The following is an 18,798-nucleotide window of genomic DNA, read 5'->3' as shown; positions in this document are numbered from 1 at the left end:
TTCTTCAATTAAGCAGTATCACACGACAGGGAGTGATGTTGTAATAAATATCAGACTGTGATACTGCTTTTATACAACCGTTCTACGAGCGTCATATTAGTTAGATAAGCAACGACAGATTATATGATTTGTTAATTTCATCATTTATTTGGTAATGCCAACACAAATAGTTCCGCAACTGGACTCGTACTGGACTGTTGCCAAGCAACACATAAACATTTTCCTGACCTACACAGTGCACGATAGCTTGCTACTTTGTCTACTCGTTACCTCAGGAGTGCGCCTAAGTATCCAGGCTTCCATCCTTCCCTTCATCATCTTCTGACAACCATACATCATTTAATTCAAATGTTATCTCTGGAAATATATTAATCTTTGCAGTTTGTTACAATCTAAGATAAATAACAACCGTTAATATAACGCTGATTGGTTAATAGAACACCTGTGAATCGGAGTGATAGATGTAGTTAAAAGTCCCAGTGCTGTTGTACTCTATATCAGCATTCATGAAAAACTCTCGCCCAATCAAATCACTTGGTCAGAACTAACTGTTGTATAATGACTTACATGATGTCTTCATCTTTACAGTGGTTACGTTCACCGTGTAGTTTAAAACATGTGCCGTTGAGCATGTTGAACAAATGTATTCATCTTTGCAAAGTTTGTTACAATATAAGATAGCTAACGACCGTTAATGTAACGCTAATTAGCGGTTAATAACACATGTAAAGCGGAGTGATACATGTGGTTAAACGTCCCAATGCTGTTGTACTCTAAATGAGCCTCTAGTCAAATCACATTACTTTGTCGAAAATAACTTTGTGTAAATCCCTAAGGTATTAACGTAGACGAGAAAATAATCCGCTCTCGTCTTCCGGTTGGAGCCGGAAGTTGCCTTCGCTTGTTTACATTCTTCGACGGCTCTGGCTACCTTGCGAACGAAAACGCTAGCAGCTTTTCTCCAAAAAATTATGGTTGACAGTTGATTAGGTTTGTGTACTTATTACAGTTTTTAGCTGTATTTTCTTTCTGTTGTCGCTGGGATCATGGCTTCAGCTCGCTGCTGGTGCTGTCTCTGGCTAACGTTACCACTCCTCCTGCTGCGGTGGCCGGGGCTGCTTGTGACGGCGGAGCAGGTCGCTTTGGTGGAGGTTTTCCAGGAGCAGCCGCCCGATGTCAGCACTCTGCTCCAGGGGGAGGTGGTGGGGTCCAGCGGGGGCAGCAGAAGCTCCGAAGACCTAGAGGAGCTGGAGGGAGAGTTGGTCCTGGTGAGCCGGAGAGCAGAGGTTATTTTATGGTCAGGTTTTGAGGGTGGTTGTTCCGGACCCTCTATGATTTGGTAAATATGGATGGAAACCGATAGATATTGACCAACAATAGAGTACTGAGTGGGTGCAACTAACGGTTATTGTCATTAACAGTTAATTTGTGACTAAAACATCAATAATTTAGTTTAAATACGGCAAAAATTTTACTTAAATAAGTTACCAGAGCTGAAGGTAATGACCTCTGCTTTTCCAATTGACCTGAAGTATTCAACTTCACGATAAAACTGCAATTGAATAAACAATTAATGAATTAATTTTAAATATACTTACTCCTGAAAAACATTATACTTCACTAAATTCACATCTCTGCACGGGAAAAGTATGATACACAGCTGCAAGTACAGAGAAAGGAAATACAGTGGCAATATTCTGGCTTGAATTCGATTTAGTGGAGTGTTTTTTTTCTTAATGAAGGTCGCAAACTTGGATGGAAAAAGCAATCAAGTACAATAGATATGCAATGATTATTCAACTAATCAGCTAGTCTATCAAAAGAATATTAATTCCCCGATTTTAGTTTAGTCGTTTAAGTCATTTTCAAGCCACCGTGCCAAATATTGCTGCTTTTACTCGTTTTCTGGTATATTGGCCTACGTCACATACTTTTGGGTTTTGGACTGGGCAGACCAAACAAGACATTTAATGATGTCACCTTGTGCTTTAGGAAATAGTGGAGGGCACTGTTGACACTGCTTTCTGATGTTTTCTAGACCAAATGATTTATCAAGTAATTGACAAAATAATTGGCGGATTAACAGAATAACAAAAAGAATTGTTAGTTGAAGCCCTTAAATACAACTCTCACCTCCCTAAACTGTCACTGCTGTGGAGCCCCTGAGCAAGGCAGCTTCTCCAGCGCATCTGCTTGGAGGCTTTGACTTGTCAAAGCAAGGTAACACCCATTTGCAGCACGGGGAAGTTACATGTGACAATATGAGGAATTCCACCCTGCAATAGAAATGTCAAACTTGTCTTCTGTCCTCAGGTTCAAGATGAGGAGACGCAGGTGAGTGGAGAAATAAAGGAGGATGACGCCAAAGAGCAGGAGCTGTGGATTGGGGTGGTGCCTGTGGATATGGACGACAGCAAAGCCTCCACTGGGAACCAGGAGTCCTTCGCTGATGCAATGGTCAATAAAGTGAGTGTGGCTGGTGCATGCTGGCAGTTGTTTTCTGTTGAAAAAAACGTTGTTCATACCCATGTTTTACTGCCTTTCCAAAAACAGGACAAAGATCAGAACAGACCTTCATTAGCAGTGAGATAATTAGTTAAATTCCTGAAATGTAATATTCTCCTTTCTCTGTTCCAGATGAAGCGAGCCTTGGTCCTAGGAGCTTCAGCGCTGATCATCCTGGCTCTCAACCAAAACACCGTCAGTGAGGTAAAAATTCAGAAACATAACTGGAAAATATAGAGTAACTGTTTGGATCTCATTTCTTTCTCTTTGTCTTTTGCTCTGTTCTGTGGGTGTGTCTGTCAGTTGGTGTATTAGCAGTGCAGATATAAGCTTTTACATGAAGATGATTTAGAATATTTTCAGTTACAATCATTATGACAGAAAGCTGAGGTGGAGTTTGTCTAGCTCATGTTGGTCATTTCTGCTGCAGATGGACCTTTCTCAGGTGCTGTCCAAACCAATCATTGTGATCCAGACATCTGAAAATGTCACTAAGCTGATTGGAGCTCTGCTCAGGTACATAACACCCGACTGTCACAGATACTGCTGCTGCTTCCAGATGCACTTTTCCCTCATATCACTGATAAAAACAACATAATACAGTTTATTTAATGAATCATACAATACTTTGAAATGCACCAGATTTTAGGATTTTAACATTCACTTAAACAATGTAGTTTCCACTGTGTATTAAATATTTCTAGCTTAAAATTTGTATTTTAATGTGATTCTGTGTTGTTTGATGGTAAAGTTCTTATTTTGATCACATATGTAGATGTATTTACCTTATTTTGTCTAAACATTTTAAATAAATAAACTACGTAGATTATTATAGATATAGCAGGTGTCTGTACACAGCCATGTTCCTTTTCTAGTTGATATCAAATCAGTGCAATCGTAAATCGTAAATCGAGTTTTGATTAATCCTTCAAATGCCCAAGGCCTTTACACACCTTAGTCAGATGTTTTAGTGTTTTTATTCTGCACATAGTCCAAAAAAATAAGTCATCCAAACATGAAGTGGTGATAAAAACCCACAAGTTTAGGGTGATGTATTTAGTGGAGTTAATCATGTTTCCTTCAAACCGCCATACATCCTTTCATACTGTACATGAATCCCATTATCAAAACAAATTGTGCAAACTCAGTTTATGTTTTAATCTTAATCTGGTTATTTGCAGTTATCAGTTTATAGTGTGCATCTACTCTAAATATAGTGATGGGGGATTTTTATTGTCACTAAATATCAGTTGATCTCTCCTCAGGGGCCTCCAGGCGACAGCGAAAATCACATACAGGACCATCTTGCAGGACAACCTGGTGAGCTCCATAACAATCAGCTGATCAGTGTGTTTTTCAGTTGTTAGCACCCTCCAGTGGTGAGGGAACAGATGACAGGCTGAGCTGACAGTGAGCACATGCTGCTGTGTGTCCGGGCAGGGAGCCACGCTCACGCTATGGTCCAGCTGCGGCCGATCGAGAGGCGGGCGCTACGGAGAGTGGCAGGGGGTCATCTGCACGGGAGAGACCAACTCACAGGTCCAGGTGGGGGGAGCAGAGCGGACACAACATCAGCTTCATTAGCAGGTTTTCTTAAAGCTGCTGTAGGACTGAGGGAACTCTGCTCTGCTGTGTGTGAAATGTTTATTTTTCTTTAACTGTTTCATCATGATCATGAATCTAAAGGAGGAATTAAACTGACACAAGGAGGGAAACAACCTGAAGGCACTCGTACAAATGAGAAATAAAATGCGTCGTGACATAAATACAAAACTAAAATTGACACAGAGTGGTTGTTCATAAGTCCTAGTGGAGTCTCTGCACAGTGGTCATGTAGATTTTACTTTCATGCACAGCGATGCAGATTTTTTTTAATTCCCTCTGAGTGACTGTTAATGCTCAACTGTTATCTGCTGCAGCTAAGTACCAGTCAAAGGTTTGGACACACAATGTGAAACATTTGACTGGTACAGTATATTTATATGTATAGACAAAATAATCAACATACTAGTTTTCTCCGCAGTTTCAACCACATCTCACAGTCGTCATTAGTGGATGAAGTTTGCTCAGTTTTCATGGAGAACTTGACTGTGAGACGTGGTTGAAAGGTCTGGAAAAGTTTGGGAACACGGCTTTGAGTCAAAATGATTTAGTCACATTTTTGTCTAAGGTCAAGAATGAAGCTAAGAATTTAAGGTTTATTGTTTTTGTTTAGTTTAAACTGAGTAATTTAGCGGTTTATTTGGATGATTATCGTAGAAATCATATTTCAGAAAAGCAATACTCAGAAATCTGATTAGTGGTTAAACTTTTTTTAAACTGAGAACTCAGAGGCTCATTTGCATTTCCTCTTCTTTGCCAGAAGCATTTTCTCAGTTGTGTGTGACACACTGATAAACAGAGAGGTTTTCAAATGAACTGCAAAGTCACCAGATGATCAAGTACCAATGCTTGTCTCTCTTCTCTCTGTGTCTGTAGAAATACCTGCAGCAGCTGTGGGACACTGTCCTCCTGGTGGCTCTGATCCTCAGCACCGGAGTCATCGTTCAGGCTCGCTGGCAACACCAGGACCACCAGCTCAATGACGACTTGGAGGTAAGGTTAAGGGAAGCGCCCATGCAGTTAAAGCTGAATAGCATAAATATGTAAAATAACTTTTGCACATGTCTTTTTCCCAATTTTATACAATTAATACATTTTTTAAAATCACTTACAAATATAGGAACACCTGAAAATTAATAAAAAATGGTTGTAATTTTTGAACGTCTGTGCACCAAGATTCAGGATGTTTTTGAGCCATTCCATGAGATTAAAGCACACTGGTAGAGAGTTTCTTTCTTTATTGGCTGCTGTTCTCACCATTGTTAGAAACATTTAGATGTTTTTGGTATGTGCTGTAAGCTGTGAAGTGTAAGTATATTCTCTCCAGTGTTGCACATATAGAACCAGATCATGTAGTTCTCAAAGGAGAACTCGTCCTGTAAGTGTAGCCTCGCTCATGTACTGGTGTGAAGTCGGTGTCCACACAGAAGCGCACTGACCTTCAGACATTTCAATAAGACATCATGTGATGTTCTCCTTGGTTGTGTTCTTCAGCTCCTTCCCAAACAGGACGTTCTGAAGACGATGTCGTCTCTGAAGACCAAAACATATCGTCAGCCAAAACCCTGGTGTGACACATCGCAGCCGCTAGAGACGGACAACTGCGCCGTCTGTCTGGAGCCGTTCAACAACAACCAGGTCAGCTGACACTCCTGACACTAAGCCTATAACAGCTTAAGTGCAGGACAGTTGACTCTGCAGTGACTTATTTAACTAGATCCCCAGTAACGGCTACTCTTTCTAGGCTAAATAAAAGAATAGCTACAACTACGTATTAATGAAATGAGTATAACTTACATAAATGAAAAGAAGATGAAAATAAGCTCACATAAACATAAATAAATAAATGTATTTAAATCTGAAACAGGTAATAAAATAAAATAAGGTACAAATTTCTTATTATAATATATACCCACGAGTTTAGTTTCTGTAACCTGCTCCTTATGATGACTCATGAATTGTGAATATATTGTATGATACAAACTGTTGGCTTCACCTTGTGTTGCTGTCGTCCCAGTGTCTGCGGGTGCTGCCGTGTCTTCACGAGTACCACAGAGACTGTGTCGACCCCTGGCTGCTGCTGCAACACACCTGTCCTCTGTGCAAACGCAGCATCCTCAGTGAGTTCACGACACAGCATCACACACTGCTACACAGCTCTGTCACACATGACTTAATGAATTGAAGGAATAGTAAACTACTCCATTGCAAGTAAAAGTGTAGAATGATTAGCATGAAAACACACTGGATAATATTTCTATTGGTTAAATTGTACTTCAGTTTGGTACTGGAATAAATGTGCTTAGTTACTTTCCACCACTGTTTTCATGCAAATAAACTTATCATCCGTAACTATACTATCACCTTAAAATACCATTAAGGAGGAATCCTCAAACACAATAGCAATATATTTTTTTAATATATCACTAATCCTGTAACAAAACCAAAATCAACATTTTTTTTTCAGGTTATTACGATCACAATTTATATCTCAACAGTAAAAGCAATATTGGTTTATGATATTGGGTTTCATATCATAGAAGACTAAGAGAACTAGAAAATATGGACCGGCTGGGAGCAGTAAAATCTTGGTATTTACAATCAATAAATTATCAAATCAATTACCAAAACTGTTGCAGATTAACTTTCTGTGACTCTCTAATCTAGAAGTTTATATATCGTGTCAGCTCAACATTCAAATGAGTTTCTCAAAATCTGTTTTTCTCCAACCGTCCCCAGGCAGCGTCTGCAAAGACAGTTAACGGTTGCCTCACCTCCTCCACCGTCGCAGCAGCAGCAGCTCTGGAATCGGCTCTCGTCTTCGGTGACACTCCAGTAGCTGTGTTTTTGTTTTTTTCCCCCCTTTACTGACCTCGCCGCTTCCTCCTTCCAGCAATGGACTGTGGGAGCCAATCTAAACTTCTCACCGCAGTTGACTGGCAGTCCAGACTGTGGAGCAGTTGGATTTTGACCTCTGACCTTCGTATGGGTCTCGCAGGTATACAGTGGTTGTATAAACACAATACTATGAAGTTACTGTACCGGTACTGTTGTGTATGAACAGTATTTCTTCCTGGGATCATGTTACTGTACAGCTGTGTAAATATTTGTTTGTATGTGTGATGTACAGCCGTGAAGATGTGACTCTTCACACCAACACCTTCTGTTCTGTTCAAACAGCTGAGCAACAAATCGTTTGGCTTTTAATCGGCAACGATGACTCAGCTTTTTGTGCACAAACATTCAGTGCTTTCTGATTTTAAAACACGTACGTATTGAATGACTGGCCAGCGTCAACGTTCACTTTAGGTCCAAATGATGTCAATAACCAACTTATTAAGTGGACTAACTGAGTTTAAACATGACTGATATCATCTCGTGTCCAAACTCCATCCATCCATCCATTTTCTACCGCTTATCCTCTAGTAGGGTTGCGGGGGGGCTGGAGCCTATCCCAACATCTTTTCGGGCGAGAGTGTCCAAACTCATGATTCACAATTAAGTGTTAGTTGTAGAGGTTCTGTAGTTGTAGTGCAGAATTAACTGTGCCACAGTTGGTAGCAGATGTGGGAAAAAAAAGTCTTTGCACTTGTCCTTAACTTGCCTTATTACTTCAATGCAGATTGAGAGAAAACACAAACACACCTCCTGAATTATACTTTGAAACTTGACATGTTTATGTAACCGTAGCTAATTCAGTTGTAGTTGCGCTGACAGAGATAGAGATGTTACACGTGTAGTTTGTGGAGTCTGTGGCCTCAGCTTCGTTGGATTTTCACCTCTTTGATTTATTTTTATCTTTGGGTCTGTGTGAAGAAGTCTGTTTCTGATAGCAGAGTCACACAGACAAGAATGTGCATCTCATATCATGTGACTTCTCTTACTCCTCTGACATAAAGCTTCACAGTTGATCATAATAATTGAAGTTCAAATTTTGTACTTGAAAGCAACTGCCTGATTTCAGTGCTGAGTTTCCATTTAAAGAAATAAGACCAAATTAACAAATTTTAAAAAAAAAAACTGTCAAAATGTCAGAATTTTGCAGAAGGATGTGTAAACTATATGTTTACATACAGTTAAGAATCTACATCACAGAACAGGAAAATTGTGTGAAATCTGAGGTAATTTTCTGTCAAATGTCCTTGTGCAGGACAATTTAAAACTTACCAAAGGTGGGTCAACAATCAAGATACAACTCAACATCTCAACATTGAGGAAAATAATTCAAGGTCTAACTGTGCAGCTGTACATTGAAGTCAACACATTCTACTGCTAAAGGAAAAAGTCAAATCCACTTTTTTTTGCATCCTGTGAGTGATGAGCCAAAGACAAAGGATGTCAAAAACATAGTATTATGGTATTTATTTTATGGTTTGTTTTTTTTTTTTTTTTGCAATGTCAACTCCAAAAAGCAAATTACATGTGTGTTTTTTGTTACAAAATGCTCTGATAGATCTGTTCTCTTCATAGAAAATAGTCTGTGCATGGCAACATGTAGGTGGTTTCCCTACAGCTAGTGTGAGAGACGCGAGGCGCCTCTGTACAGCATGTGCTTCCAAAAACAAACACCACAGCATCATAACGAGATGGTTATAGCGTCTCTAGACTTCTTTTTTTGTTTTGGTTTTTGCGAAGGCTGGACAACAGTGGTGTGAACTGGGTGGATGACATCACATGCATGCAATTGAACGTTACATGCAAGCAGCTGTCACACAAGCTACTCGCACAGAGTGAGTAGTGAGAGCAACACAGTCCACCGCTGATGTCCAGACTTGATCACCAGGTCAGTAATTGTTCTTCCAGCTACAGAAGGAACGGCAGTCTCTCTAAAAACCCTCATCCTTTGTATTCCTAAGTTGTCTACTTGATGATGATGATGTCAAAGGAACTTAATTCAGTCTCTCTGGATCTTAATAATAAATTGATTTGTTACTTGGCAAAAATAAAAGGTCTTACTCTTTGTCCTCAGTCCCTGGCTCACACTCAGAACTTTGGTTTTTAATCAGCTATAAAAAGAAATTCATTTAGTCCAAAGACTAAAAGTAGATGTTCAGAGTCTCTGCTTGACAACCTCTGAAAACAAAAGGCTAAAGTGCCAAAGAAAGTCTGTAAACTAATTCAACTTTTCACCAGCAACTGAAAACCGTCAGTGGGCTTCCCTTCTCAGGCAAAGACAGTGACCTCAGGGCTGGAGCGTGATTGACCCAGAACCTGATTCACTCAGTCGACACACATCATCCACCTTCCTGCCATCTCTCCCTTCTACCATCAGTCCGGTTGGTTCGAGCAGCAGGCCGTCACACATGTCATGAGGGGATCATGCCTTTGTTCCTCTTGCGGTCAGCCATGGTGCGCCGGTTGTGGTTGGACACGCGACTCTTGTTGGCCTCCTTCTTGCGCCGGTCCAGGAACGTCTCCAGGGTTTGACCTTGGCCTTTGGCTCGGCCGACAACGTTACTGGTACGCTCCGGTCGGAAACTGGGAGAGAAGAATGTATGAAAATCAACAAATATTTTTTAAAAATGTAAAGGAAACTTCCCACTGAATTTTTAAATGTCACAATTTTCTTCTGAATTTAGGGGGGAAAAAACTATTTAACATGAAAAATAAGAACATTTACATTTCTTTTTTCCTTTATATTATAATGGACAGATCATGCCCTGTTCACTCAGTTCTTTTCTATCTGTTAATTGCAAAATTTCTTTAAAAAACAAACAAATCTTCTTTCATTTTTTCATTACCATTAAGTTTTTACCATTTGATATACGATACCCTCAATTTACAGAAGGAAAAAGCTTGAAGCTAAAGAAAGCCGGATGAGTTCAGTCTTTACCCTTTCCTTTGCTGCATGGCAGCTCTTCTAGCTTCAGCTCTCTCCCTCAGCAGAGCCGGGTCCTGCACAAACTGGTCCCTGTTTACGTTGTTCTGAAATCAAATGGATTCACATGTAAACACACAGTTCGAAAGTCACAAAGGTAAACAGACTACAAAACATGCAGACCGCACATTTGTAGCTAAAGTATTTCATTCCAAAAGGATCACAAAGTTACCTGAAACCTGTCAGGTAATGTTTGAAAAACAAATATTCTCTGCTAAATATTAATTCGGAAAATGTAATATCTTTACATATGTAATAACTTGGCATAATAGAGGCTCCTGTGTAAAATAGTCAGAATTTCCAACTGAAATCAATGACTTCTCATGAGGTGAAGACAAGCATGCGCTGTCTGCTGATTGAAAATCATTGAGAAACGTGTAATAAAATTGTTTTAATTGTTAAAAGTGAGTTATTCAAAGGGTTTCAATTCAAGGTACATGCAAAAATAATCTTGTAAATAATCCTGAAACAGTGGTTAAATATAAATAAATGTTACAGAAAAAAACCTTATCATGGGTCAAAAACGCTGTTCTGGAACAATTTCAGTACCTGTAAAGTCTCTTCCTCCTCGTCATCTTCACCCTCCTCCTCATCCTCTGGTTTGTTTCCTTTTCTCAACACCTGTGGGACTGTGAAAGGCCTGCAGGAGAACAGGAACACAAAGTGAGAATGAAAAAGGTGAACTGAAAGCAATTAGCATCCTCTACAAGGGGAATTCCAAATTTAGAAAAGATCCTGTCAAAATTAAAAGGTGCTTATTAAATTCTACTTTGTTGTGTCATGATTAAAGACACAGACACCAAAAACCCAACTGTGACTCACCTTCTGTTCAGTAAGCTGTCTCCGTCCAGGTCGTTAGCTCCCACTTGGTTCATGTCGTAGGTGTCGTCGTACTCGTCGTCGTAGTCGTCCAGGCCGTACGTGGCTGCAGACTCCCCGGGTTCAATGACGACCTCGTCCACCACAGTCTCGTAGGCCTGATAACGAGCTCTCTGCTCCGCTATGTGCTGCTTGTCGTTGAGCATCTCTCGAATGTTCTCACCTTTCCTGCAGGAGTCAGGAAACATGGAGACTCGACTGAAGACGATCTCGCCTGTTCTTCACTTTCTTTTAAAGTTTTAAAGCTGAGTTTAAGGCAAATTGTGCAACCGCAAGTACACAAAAGGAGTCCAGGGATTTAAAATTTTTGATTAGTGAGCATATCGTTTGTGCTTTTTACCTCCTGCCCTTCCAGATGCGGGACATGTCCACCTGGTCCCTGCGGAAGATGTCAAACTCATCATCATCAAACACGCCGGATCTGTTGCTCAGGACACTTGGAAGCTCCTCCTTCACAGGCCTGAGAGGGGGAAAAAAAGCACATGGTCAAACATGATGGTATAAACTTTGATAGTATCTGCTCTGTTTACCCGAAATGATCTGCACAGTTTTGTAATCCATAGTCAACTAAAGCTGTGGCCCAAAGATACAGAGAGCAAAAACACAACAAATGTTTGTATACAGTAGGATTTGTCAGGTTTCTAGGTTTATCATTACAAAGTGGTGACTGTTACTATATGTCTGTCTTCAAGAGAAGCTTCTATAGCTTAAGGCTTGAATCATGTTTTTTTAGTTTAGTTACTCAGCAGGGTAATGCTGAGTGTGATATGAAAGAAAATGAATAACAGACTCCTTTAAATAAAATTACTTAATACTGTCACTGAAAGCCAAACGGAAATTTAAAACACTTACTGTTACTCTACACAGGAGAATCTCAGCCTAACTATCCACTTGGTAGAAAAAACATATTCCATATTATATGTGAAGCTCAGTGTATTGTCTCACCTTGGCATGGATCGGTCCAGTTTGTCCAGGCTGGGCGCTAACCGGTCCTCCAGGATGTTGTTGATGACCAGCTCAGAGTTGTAGTTGTACTCCTCCAGACAGGCCAGCAGGAAGCCTTCGCCCAAGTCAGGCAGCAGGTCCCTGATACACGACAGCAGAGACTCCAGCTCCGCCGCGCTCAGCGGACACACCACGCCCTGAAAACACACACACACACACACACACACAATGAAAAAAGTACACCGTCAAAGTCGGGTTGAGTCGTCTCTCTGTCTTGTTTTTCCCAAGATTTGTAGCTAGTTTGAAGTCTACACTTATATCATTCAGCTTTATGGCCATTGATTTCTTCCTGTAAATGCTCTGAAACTATTACTTGTATTCTTTATTATATAAAAAACTTTCCTGTCCTGCTCCTGTTTGTTTTAATCCTTGAGCCATTTTTTGTCTCCTCACTGGTCCCAGCAGGTAAAACTGTGGAACGGAGATTCCCAACATCAAAAATGTCTAGTGTTTAAATTTTTGTATCTTTTGTAGCTCAGTTTTATTGAATCTTACTGAAAAGTTATTCATTTATTCTGCGGTTTTAGTGCATCTTAAACTGCTTGTTTGCAAACATTAATTCTTTTTTAATTTAATTTAATTTTGCAATTGCATTTTATGTGTAAAGTACTCTGATGCATGACAGGTGCTACAGAAATAATGGTTGTTGTTGTTTGCTGCAACATTTTTGGTAAAACTGCATCGATTAGTAGAGCTACAGAAAATCTATCAGCAACTATCTTGACAGTAGAAAAAATTGTTTTAGGTAGTCAGTTTCTTTTAAGCCAAAACTCCAAATTTTGGTTTTAGCTTTTCTTTGTCATACATGACAGTCAACTGAACATGTCTGCTTTCTTTTGAAAATGTCCCTTTGATCTGTGGGAAATTATAAACAGGTGCTTTTCACGACATTCTAATATGTTATAGATACAATGATAAATCAAGAAAATAATCAGATTAATCAATAATAAAACTAATTGTTAGTTGCCGACCTACATTTTACCTCAATGTATGTTAATAAGCAGATAACATTGTGTGTGACTCCTTCAGCTGGTTACCAGTGAGGATGAACAGAGGACACTGAGCTGCCTGTAATACATTAACTAATAATCACACAACTCACGTTGTTTCCTTTTCCGGGAACATCCAACATGGCCTCCGCTCCCTTCGGTCTCTCTCCAGCCCAGCCAACTGCTCCCTGACTGGCTGACAACAACGAAGGAGCTTTAGGCTGAATCTGGCTCTGTGTTCTCCGTCGTCCCACGCTGTCCCAGGCACTTTCCACCCCCTGGAGCAGGTAGGACGTCCTGGTCTCATCACTGATAGAAACCCGGGGTTAAGGAAGAAACTTAGTGACACTACTCATATTACATGAATACATTTCTGATTAGCTTTAATACCATCTCATAGAAAAATTGATGGCACTTTAACAGAGAAGTAGAAGAGGCTCTTCAGGTGCAAAAACAAATAATTTATTCCTTTCATGAGTCCCGTTTAATTCTTTCTATGTGATGTGTCTGCTGATTTTGGCTACATGCATCAAATATATTTTTTATATTTGGAAATAGGTGTACAGAGTTTACTTCCCATCTTCATCTAGAAATCTTAATTGTAGGTGTCACTTCTTGCAGACTGTTACTAGCCATAAAAATCTGTTTGTACAAAGTTAGTGCTGTAAAGCTGAAGGATACATGACAGGGAGAGCCTGTTGCAGGAGGCTGATGTCGTCGCTGAGCGGGAACTGCTCATCGTAGTCCGACAAGAACCTGAAACGACAACCAGCCGCTCAAAAGTCAAGTTTAGCCTGTGTGCATCATAACTCTCATTCTCAGACATTTTATCAATTTATTCTCCTGTTCATTAAGACTCTGTGACAAGCGAAGTCAAACATGCTAATAAATTATTATAGCTATTGAGCTTAAGTCTGGCACTCAAGCTACAAAATGAAAACCAAACAGTCAAGTGGACATGTTCAATACATCCTGCATGTCAGGAATTCCAGATGCATTCACATTAGACAAACATTCATTGTGTATAATTTAATGAAAGGACAAAAACTGTCAGATGCTACTGCTAAAAATATGATAAATCTATCTACAACTAATGGCCTCACAGATCTTAACTGGTCTCACCTTTTCTCAGGTAAAAAAGATGTGAAATGTTGTAGTAGTTCCTCTGCAAATGTTTGCATGTTTTCTCTCCTGCAAGGCAACAAACGTGCAGAATTAATATTTGTATTAGCGTGTAATGCTAATCGTGCTACGATGCATGTTGAGAGGCTGTTGAGAGCTCACCCTTCCAGGATTGGCTGTAGGCAGGTGTGGTGCAGCAGCAGGTGAGCCGTCTCCACCATCTTGCGACAGGAGTGGGACAACCTCTTCCACAAGTTGTCCTGAAGACTAGAGGAGGGTTTGGGAATTTATTTATCATCAGCCAGTGGGTCTTTTTGGATTGTGCATTTCTCTTTTAACTATATTTAATGTATTCTCACCCTTTATCATCAAAATTTCTCTTCCTCAGCGCCTTCTCAAGGTCAGGCACAGTGGTCTCATAAAATGACGTCAGTCTGCCGGGTGGAAAAACAAAATTATCATGAAAAGGTTTCATGCAGACAAGGCTGTCAAGAGTTGAGAGGTGATGCTGCCAGTTGAGAGCTACGTTCTCCCTGCATCTACCTGCTGAGGAAGCCGTGCGAGTGAAAGGTGGAGCAGGCTGCAGGGAAGATGTCCAGGAAGGCATGGATGGTGGTAGTCGAGTCACACAGGTACAAAATTATATCTGCAAGTTCCTGGGACAGAAAAGAAAAGAAAAACACATCATCAATGACACTGCATGAAGCTCCAATGTCACTCACACATTTACAAACACAGAGAAGTCAATCAGACATACTCAGGTTAAAGTTTTCCTCCATTTAGAATGACTTACATAGTTTACATATGTTCAATATTTGAGATTTGATATAGTGAGTAGAGCAGTTTCTACACACACATTTTCTAAAAATGAGACCTGAATATGTGTCTTACATAAATGTTTAATCAGTATTAGAAAGGTGCGTCAAAGCCAAAATAACCCGTTACATATAAAGACTACGCTGATGTTTTTACCCTTTATGGGAAGATTTCTTGTTTCTGGTACAAGCACAGAGTAAATCATTATTATACAGTATGTTTATTAACTGTAGACTGCTAATAAACATACAGATTACCTGTCTGAGGTTAGGATATTCACCTTTAAATACTATACATTTACCTTAAAGGAGAAGTTAATGAAACAGGCCAAGTATATTTTAGCTTAACTGGAGTAGACATTAATATTCAAGAATGGGTTCAGACCAAGACATTAGTCATAGATATTTTTACATAGATGTGTGTGTCTGTCTGACCTGCTGGCTCATGGTCATGGCAGTGGGCTGTTTATGTGCATTCAGCTTCATGGGCTCCATGGCGGTGGCTCCTTCACACTGAAGACCACATTTGTCTAAGACTGAGTCAAACACCTGAAGTCGATGAGGAATAAAAGGAAACAGAAAGAGAGGAGGATAATAAACTATAATCTCAGAGAAAACCTTTACAACTTACTCTAAATATTATATCATTTCTGAGTCTGAAGTGTTTTGAATCCACTCTTTGGAAAACCTAAAATAACTCTAACAATAACTCTAACATATCTTTAACCAATCTTACACTTTCCATATAAATATAAAGTTGTATTTTTAAAATTTCTTTTCACCTGTAACACAGTGGGCACTGTCTCATCCAGGTCACTGTAGTATGACGGCTGCTGGGTAAAGATGTTCTCTGAAAGGACATGAGAATTAACAAGATTAACAAACTATATATTAAACTATATATTGGATACATTTCTTTTCGTAACATACTACACTGACCAGGTAGAGAGCCTGCAAAAGCAGCTCACCTATCATCTTATGCAGCAGCTGGCTGTTGCCCTTTCCAAAGAGTACACACAGATCCAAAATTTTGGGAATGTCAAACAGGAAGTTGTCATAGATAATTTCTCCAAACACAGCCGGGGTGAGGAAGTTATCCTGAGGGGCGAAAAGCACACAACAACCCACGGGAAGGCAACAGGTTTTACTGTATATCAAGGCTTCACACTTGGAATTCACGTTAACAATACTATTGCTGGAAAAGCATAAAGTTCCCAAGCAACTGTAACGTCAAATCAGTTGACTAATGCTACTATAACAACTAGTAATTGCAGTGAAAAAGTAGATTATTATTTTTTTATGCTCCTACCTTGGACTCTTTATGTGTGGCCATCCTCAGGAAAGTCAAGAAGACCGACCTGTGGACGGAGCGCTGCATCTCAGCCATTGTCGGGGAGGAGGGCAGGGCAGTGAGGTCGAGGCTCCGAGGAGCGTGACACAGGTACGAGTCGAGGCACCTCTGCAGGGACTCGTCAAATACCACCTGGAGGAAAAGACAAAGCACAGCAGAGTAAGGCGGGAGATCATTTACAAGAAGAAAAGGGAGAGAGAGGGAGAGAGAGAGAACTTGGAGAGCAGTTGCATAAACCACCACCAGAATCTCTCTAGCTGTGTTTAGCCATCTCTCTGTCCAAACCTGGATGCTTTGGTGAGCTTTACTGCCGTTTTAAGGATTGTTCTCCTGCACTGGAAGAGTCAAATAAAGCTTGTTTTGACTGAGTGGTTAAAATTACCGACATAAATCTCCTCTTTTGAATCTTACAACTAATAATTACTAAGGGGAATTATATAAAGAAAGATATATAGCATAATAAAAATATTCCTAATAATGTTATAATAAAAATAGCTACCCCATGTATTTTATAATTAGGTTCTATTTTATTTCTACTTAGTCCTGTTTGTCTTTCATGTTTTTTCCCTTATTCTACAGGGTATGCTTGTTTTACTCAAAACAGCCACTACACATGGTCACATTTGTTTTATTCTGTTTGTTGTGTTATCTGTTCTTCATTGATTTACATAATATGTTATATTGTGTTGCATTATGATTTTTATCCATTGCATCCATCCACACCATTTCCTGTAGGCTTCTGGTCACTGAATCTAAATAGGATTTTACATTATTTCTGGCTTCAGTAGAAAGTTGGGGCTAAATACCAGAAAAGAAAATATGGCTCAGCGAGATGCTCACATGTTAACAGTCCCTTACCTGGCACCAGAACTTATCGTGGGGCAGTGCGAGCAGCCACTCCAGGTCCTCTATGATGAATCTGGCATATTCCAAAAACTCCTCCACCTCAGCAGGAGAGCCGTCCTCTGGTGGAGGCTTGTAAGGCACAAAACAGCGATCCTCCTTCCGGTCTGGGTGCTGATGTGGAACAGAAAGCACAGGGGTTGATTCTAATAAACTGGTCTTTGTGGAAGGTGGTTGGGAGGTGGCACCGCAGACTGTTGTCAGGAGTCTACTGACAAATTTGCATAGCAGCATGAGGAGAGCTGACTCACCAGCGCAGGCAGTGTGTGGTCTTTTCCCAGCGGGCCAGGCTCAGTCACCTGCTGCTCATCCAGTGGCACTCGGGCACAGGCCATGGCTTCACCTTCTCTAGTTTTTCTCTACCAAATTATTCCAAGACAACAAAATTCAAACTAGCACTAATCTATGCTTCTGTATACAAGTCATTTCAGTGTAATTGTAGGTGTTTGAGGTGCATTGTTTTACATTTACACTTTTTAAATAGTAAATTATTGTACCTGTTCAATCACACACCACAACAAGCTTTAGTAACTCTTTATAACTAAGGTGCACCAGTAGCTAAACAATGATGGATATTTCCATTACTGATTAAATTTCTCTACAGTGTGGTATTCAGCTCACAATGATATAAAACAGAGAATAGCAGTAGGCCACCTCATTGGGAAAGCTGGAACCAGAGGACTACTCGACTAGACTTTCTGCTTGAAAAATTATGAATCATTGGCTTCTTTTAGCTTCAGTATCGATATGTGTATTGACATCAGTGATCCTCATCCTGGTACTACTAGGTATCAGATCAAATAATAATAAGATAATAATAAGAATATCCTCCCGTCACAGCAGTCTCACTTTAAGTCTATAATGGTGTATAATGTCTCCTGACAGCCTTTTAAGAAATCATAATAAAAGTTTTACTGTCGACAGCAGGCCTGGAAAAATGTTTAAGTAGGGCTTCAACTACTGATTTTGATCATTTATGCCTCAAAAATTATCCAAATAGTTGTTGATTAATCTTCTATGGATTGATTAATTGACTTTTGTAGCTCTATACTAAAGACCTTTTATTAAAGAAAGAAAATTAACATTTTCCATTCTCACCATTCTTTCATTGTTTTGGTACTACATTTTTTATAGTTTATGAGCGTATAAGTCTCCTGACAGCTTTAAAAATCACTTTAAAAATGCTACAGTCGACAGGAGGCTAGGAGAAACATTCAAGGCTTCAGTAAATTAAATTTAAACCTTTTTAATATCTCTTGAGGTCTTTTCAAGATCTGCAGATACCACGTAACAGCAGCCATAACCAACGTCTGAAAAACTTCAGCTACCAACAGCCACTCTGGTTAGTTAGCTGGTTAACAGCTGGTAAGGCAAAGTAAAGTAGTAACCTGTTACAGACTACGGCTTTCGTAGGTCATTAAGTTTAATGGCGTGTAGTTAATTTGCATATTTCTGACTTAAAACCTGCGTTTTCAGCTGATGTAACCTGTTCAACAGACGCGACAGCACGTTAATGAATGGAGAGCGGCTAACGTTGACATAACGTGGCTAACTTAACCAGCCGTTGACTTTATAACCGTCGTGTCGTCAGTCGTCTTGTAATGAGTTAATAAATAGTTAGTAAATATGCTCACCCTTGAATGTGACTATCTGTGACTCTTTCAAGCCATCTCATCGATGTCGTCGTAGCTTTTCAGAGTTTCAATTTCCAAACGTTTTCCTCATCATCTGTGTTGTTGGGAGCGGAAG

At 39.8% G+C, this 18,798-nt stretch overlaps 3 protein-coding genes across 5 annotated transcripts in view; 1 reads left to right on the top strand and 2 right to left on the bottom strand.

Moving 5' to 3' along the window:
* The window catches only part of LOC111660888 (SEC14-like protein 2), a 16,707-nt gene extending 15,577 nt beyond the window's left edge, over positions 1-1,130 (bottom strand). For 2 of the 3 annotated variants that reach the window (XM_087176080.1, XM_087176077.1), the window contains exon 1: positions 568-688. The gene's annotated coding sequence lies outside the window, so the exon portion shown is untranslated. Of the gene's footprint in view, positions 1-567; positions 689-1,007 lie in introns of those variants that run through there. The other variant, XM_087176078.1, reaches the window with a different exon arrangement.
* Positions 1,047-9,055, top strand: rnf215 (ring finger protein 215). The gene is made up of 10 exons (XM_023414318.2): positions 1,047-1,268; positions 2,314-2,466; positions 2,638-2,709; positions 2,936-3,021; positions 3,771-3,825; positions 3,946-4,050; positions 4,984-5,100; positions 5,602-5,745; positions 6,125-6,227; positions 6,847-9,055. Exons 1-10 carry the CDS (start codon positions 1,047-1,049, stop codon positions 6,867-6,869), a joined length of 1,080 nt encoding a protein of 359 aa, XP_023270086.1. The 3' UTR covers positions 6,870-9,055.
* Positions 8,446-18,798, bottom strand: ascc2 (activating signal cointegrator 1 complex subunit 2). Its single transcript, XM_023414313.2, has 19 exons — positions 18,684-18,798; positions 17,301-17,408; positions 17,005-17,163; positions 16,105-16,278; positions 15,764-15,893; positions 15,578-15,645; positions 15,231-15,344; positions 14,524-14,636; positions 14,340-14,414; positions 14,143-14,247; positions 13,981-14,049; positions 13,540-13,614; positions 12,972-13,167; positions 11,810-12,006; positions 11,205-11,324; positions 10,808-11,032; positions 10,535-10,625; positions 9,941-10,032; positions 8,446-9,585 (listed from the first exon to the last, which is right to left on the bottom strand). Exons 2-19 carry the CDS (start codon positions 17,382-17,384, stop codon positions 9,414-9,416), a joined length of 2,259 nt encoding a protein of 752 aa, XP_023270081.1. The 5' UTR covers positions 17,385-17,408; positions 18,684-18,798; the 3' UTR covers positions 8,446-9,413.

This window comes from Seriola lalandi, unplaced genomic scaffold (assembly GCF_002814215.2).
Source record: "Seriola lalandi dorsalis isolate HSWRI2012SDOR001 ecotype SW California unplaced genomic scaffold, Sedor1 jcf7180002054524, whole genome shotgun sequence".
NCBI classification, from domain to species: domain Eukaryota; kingdom Metazoa; phylum Chordata; class Actinopteri; order Carangiformes; family Carangidae; genus Seriola; species Seriola lalandi.
Note: the sequence above shows the minus strand (reverse complement) of the source record. Positions and strands in the feature narration are given on the sequence as shown.

What these genes read in the sequence shown, in the direction of transcription:
- rnf215 (XM_023414318.2), top strand. Translation starts at nt 1,047, where the DNA reads ATGGCTTCAGCTCGCTGCTGGTGCTGTCTCTGGCTAACGTTACCACTC. An exon ending in AGACCAACTCACAGGTCCAG is followed by an intron (nt 4,051 to 4,983) that starts GTGGGGGGAGCA and finishes CTGTGTCTGTAG; the next exon opens with AAATACCTGCAGCAGCTGTG. An exon ending in AGCTCAATGACGACTTGGAG is followed by an intron (nt 5,101 to 5,601) that starts GTAAGGTTAAGG and finishes TGTGTTCTTCAG; the next exon opens with CTCCTTCCCAAACAGGACGT.
- ascc2 (XM_023414313.2), bottom strand. Translation starts at nt 17,384, where the DNA reads ATGGCCTGTGCCCGAGTGCCACTGGATGAGCAGCAGGTGACTGAGCCT. An exon ending in ACGATAAGTTCTGGTGCCAG is followed by an intron (nt 16,279 to 17,004) that starts GTAAGGGACTGT and finishes CTTTTCCTCCAG; the next exon opens with GTGGTATTTGACGAGTCCCT. An exon ending in TTCCCGGAAAAGGAAACAAC is followed by an intron (nt 12,007 to 12,971) that starts GTGAGTTGTGTG and finishes GTGTGTTTTCAG; the next exon opens with GGCGTGGTGTGTCCGCTGAG.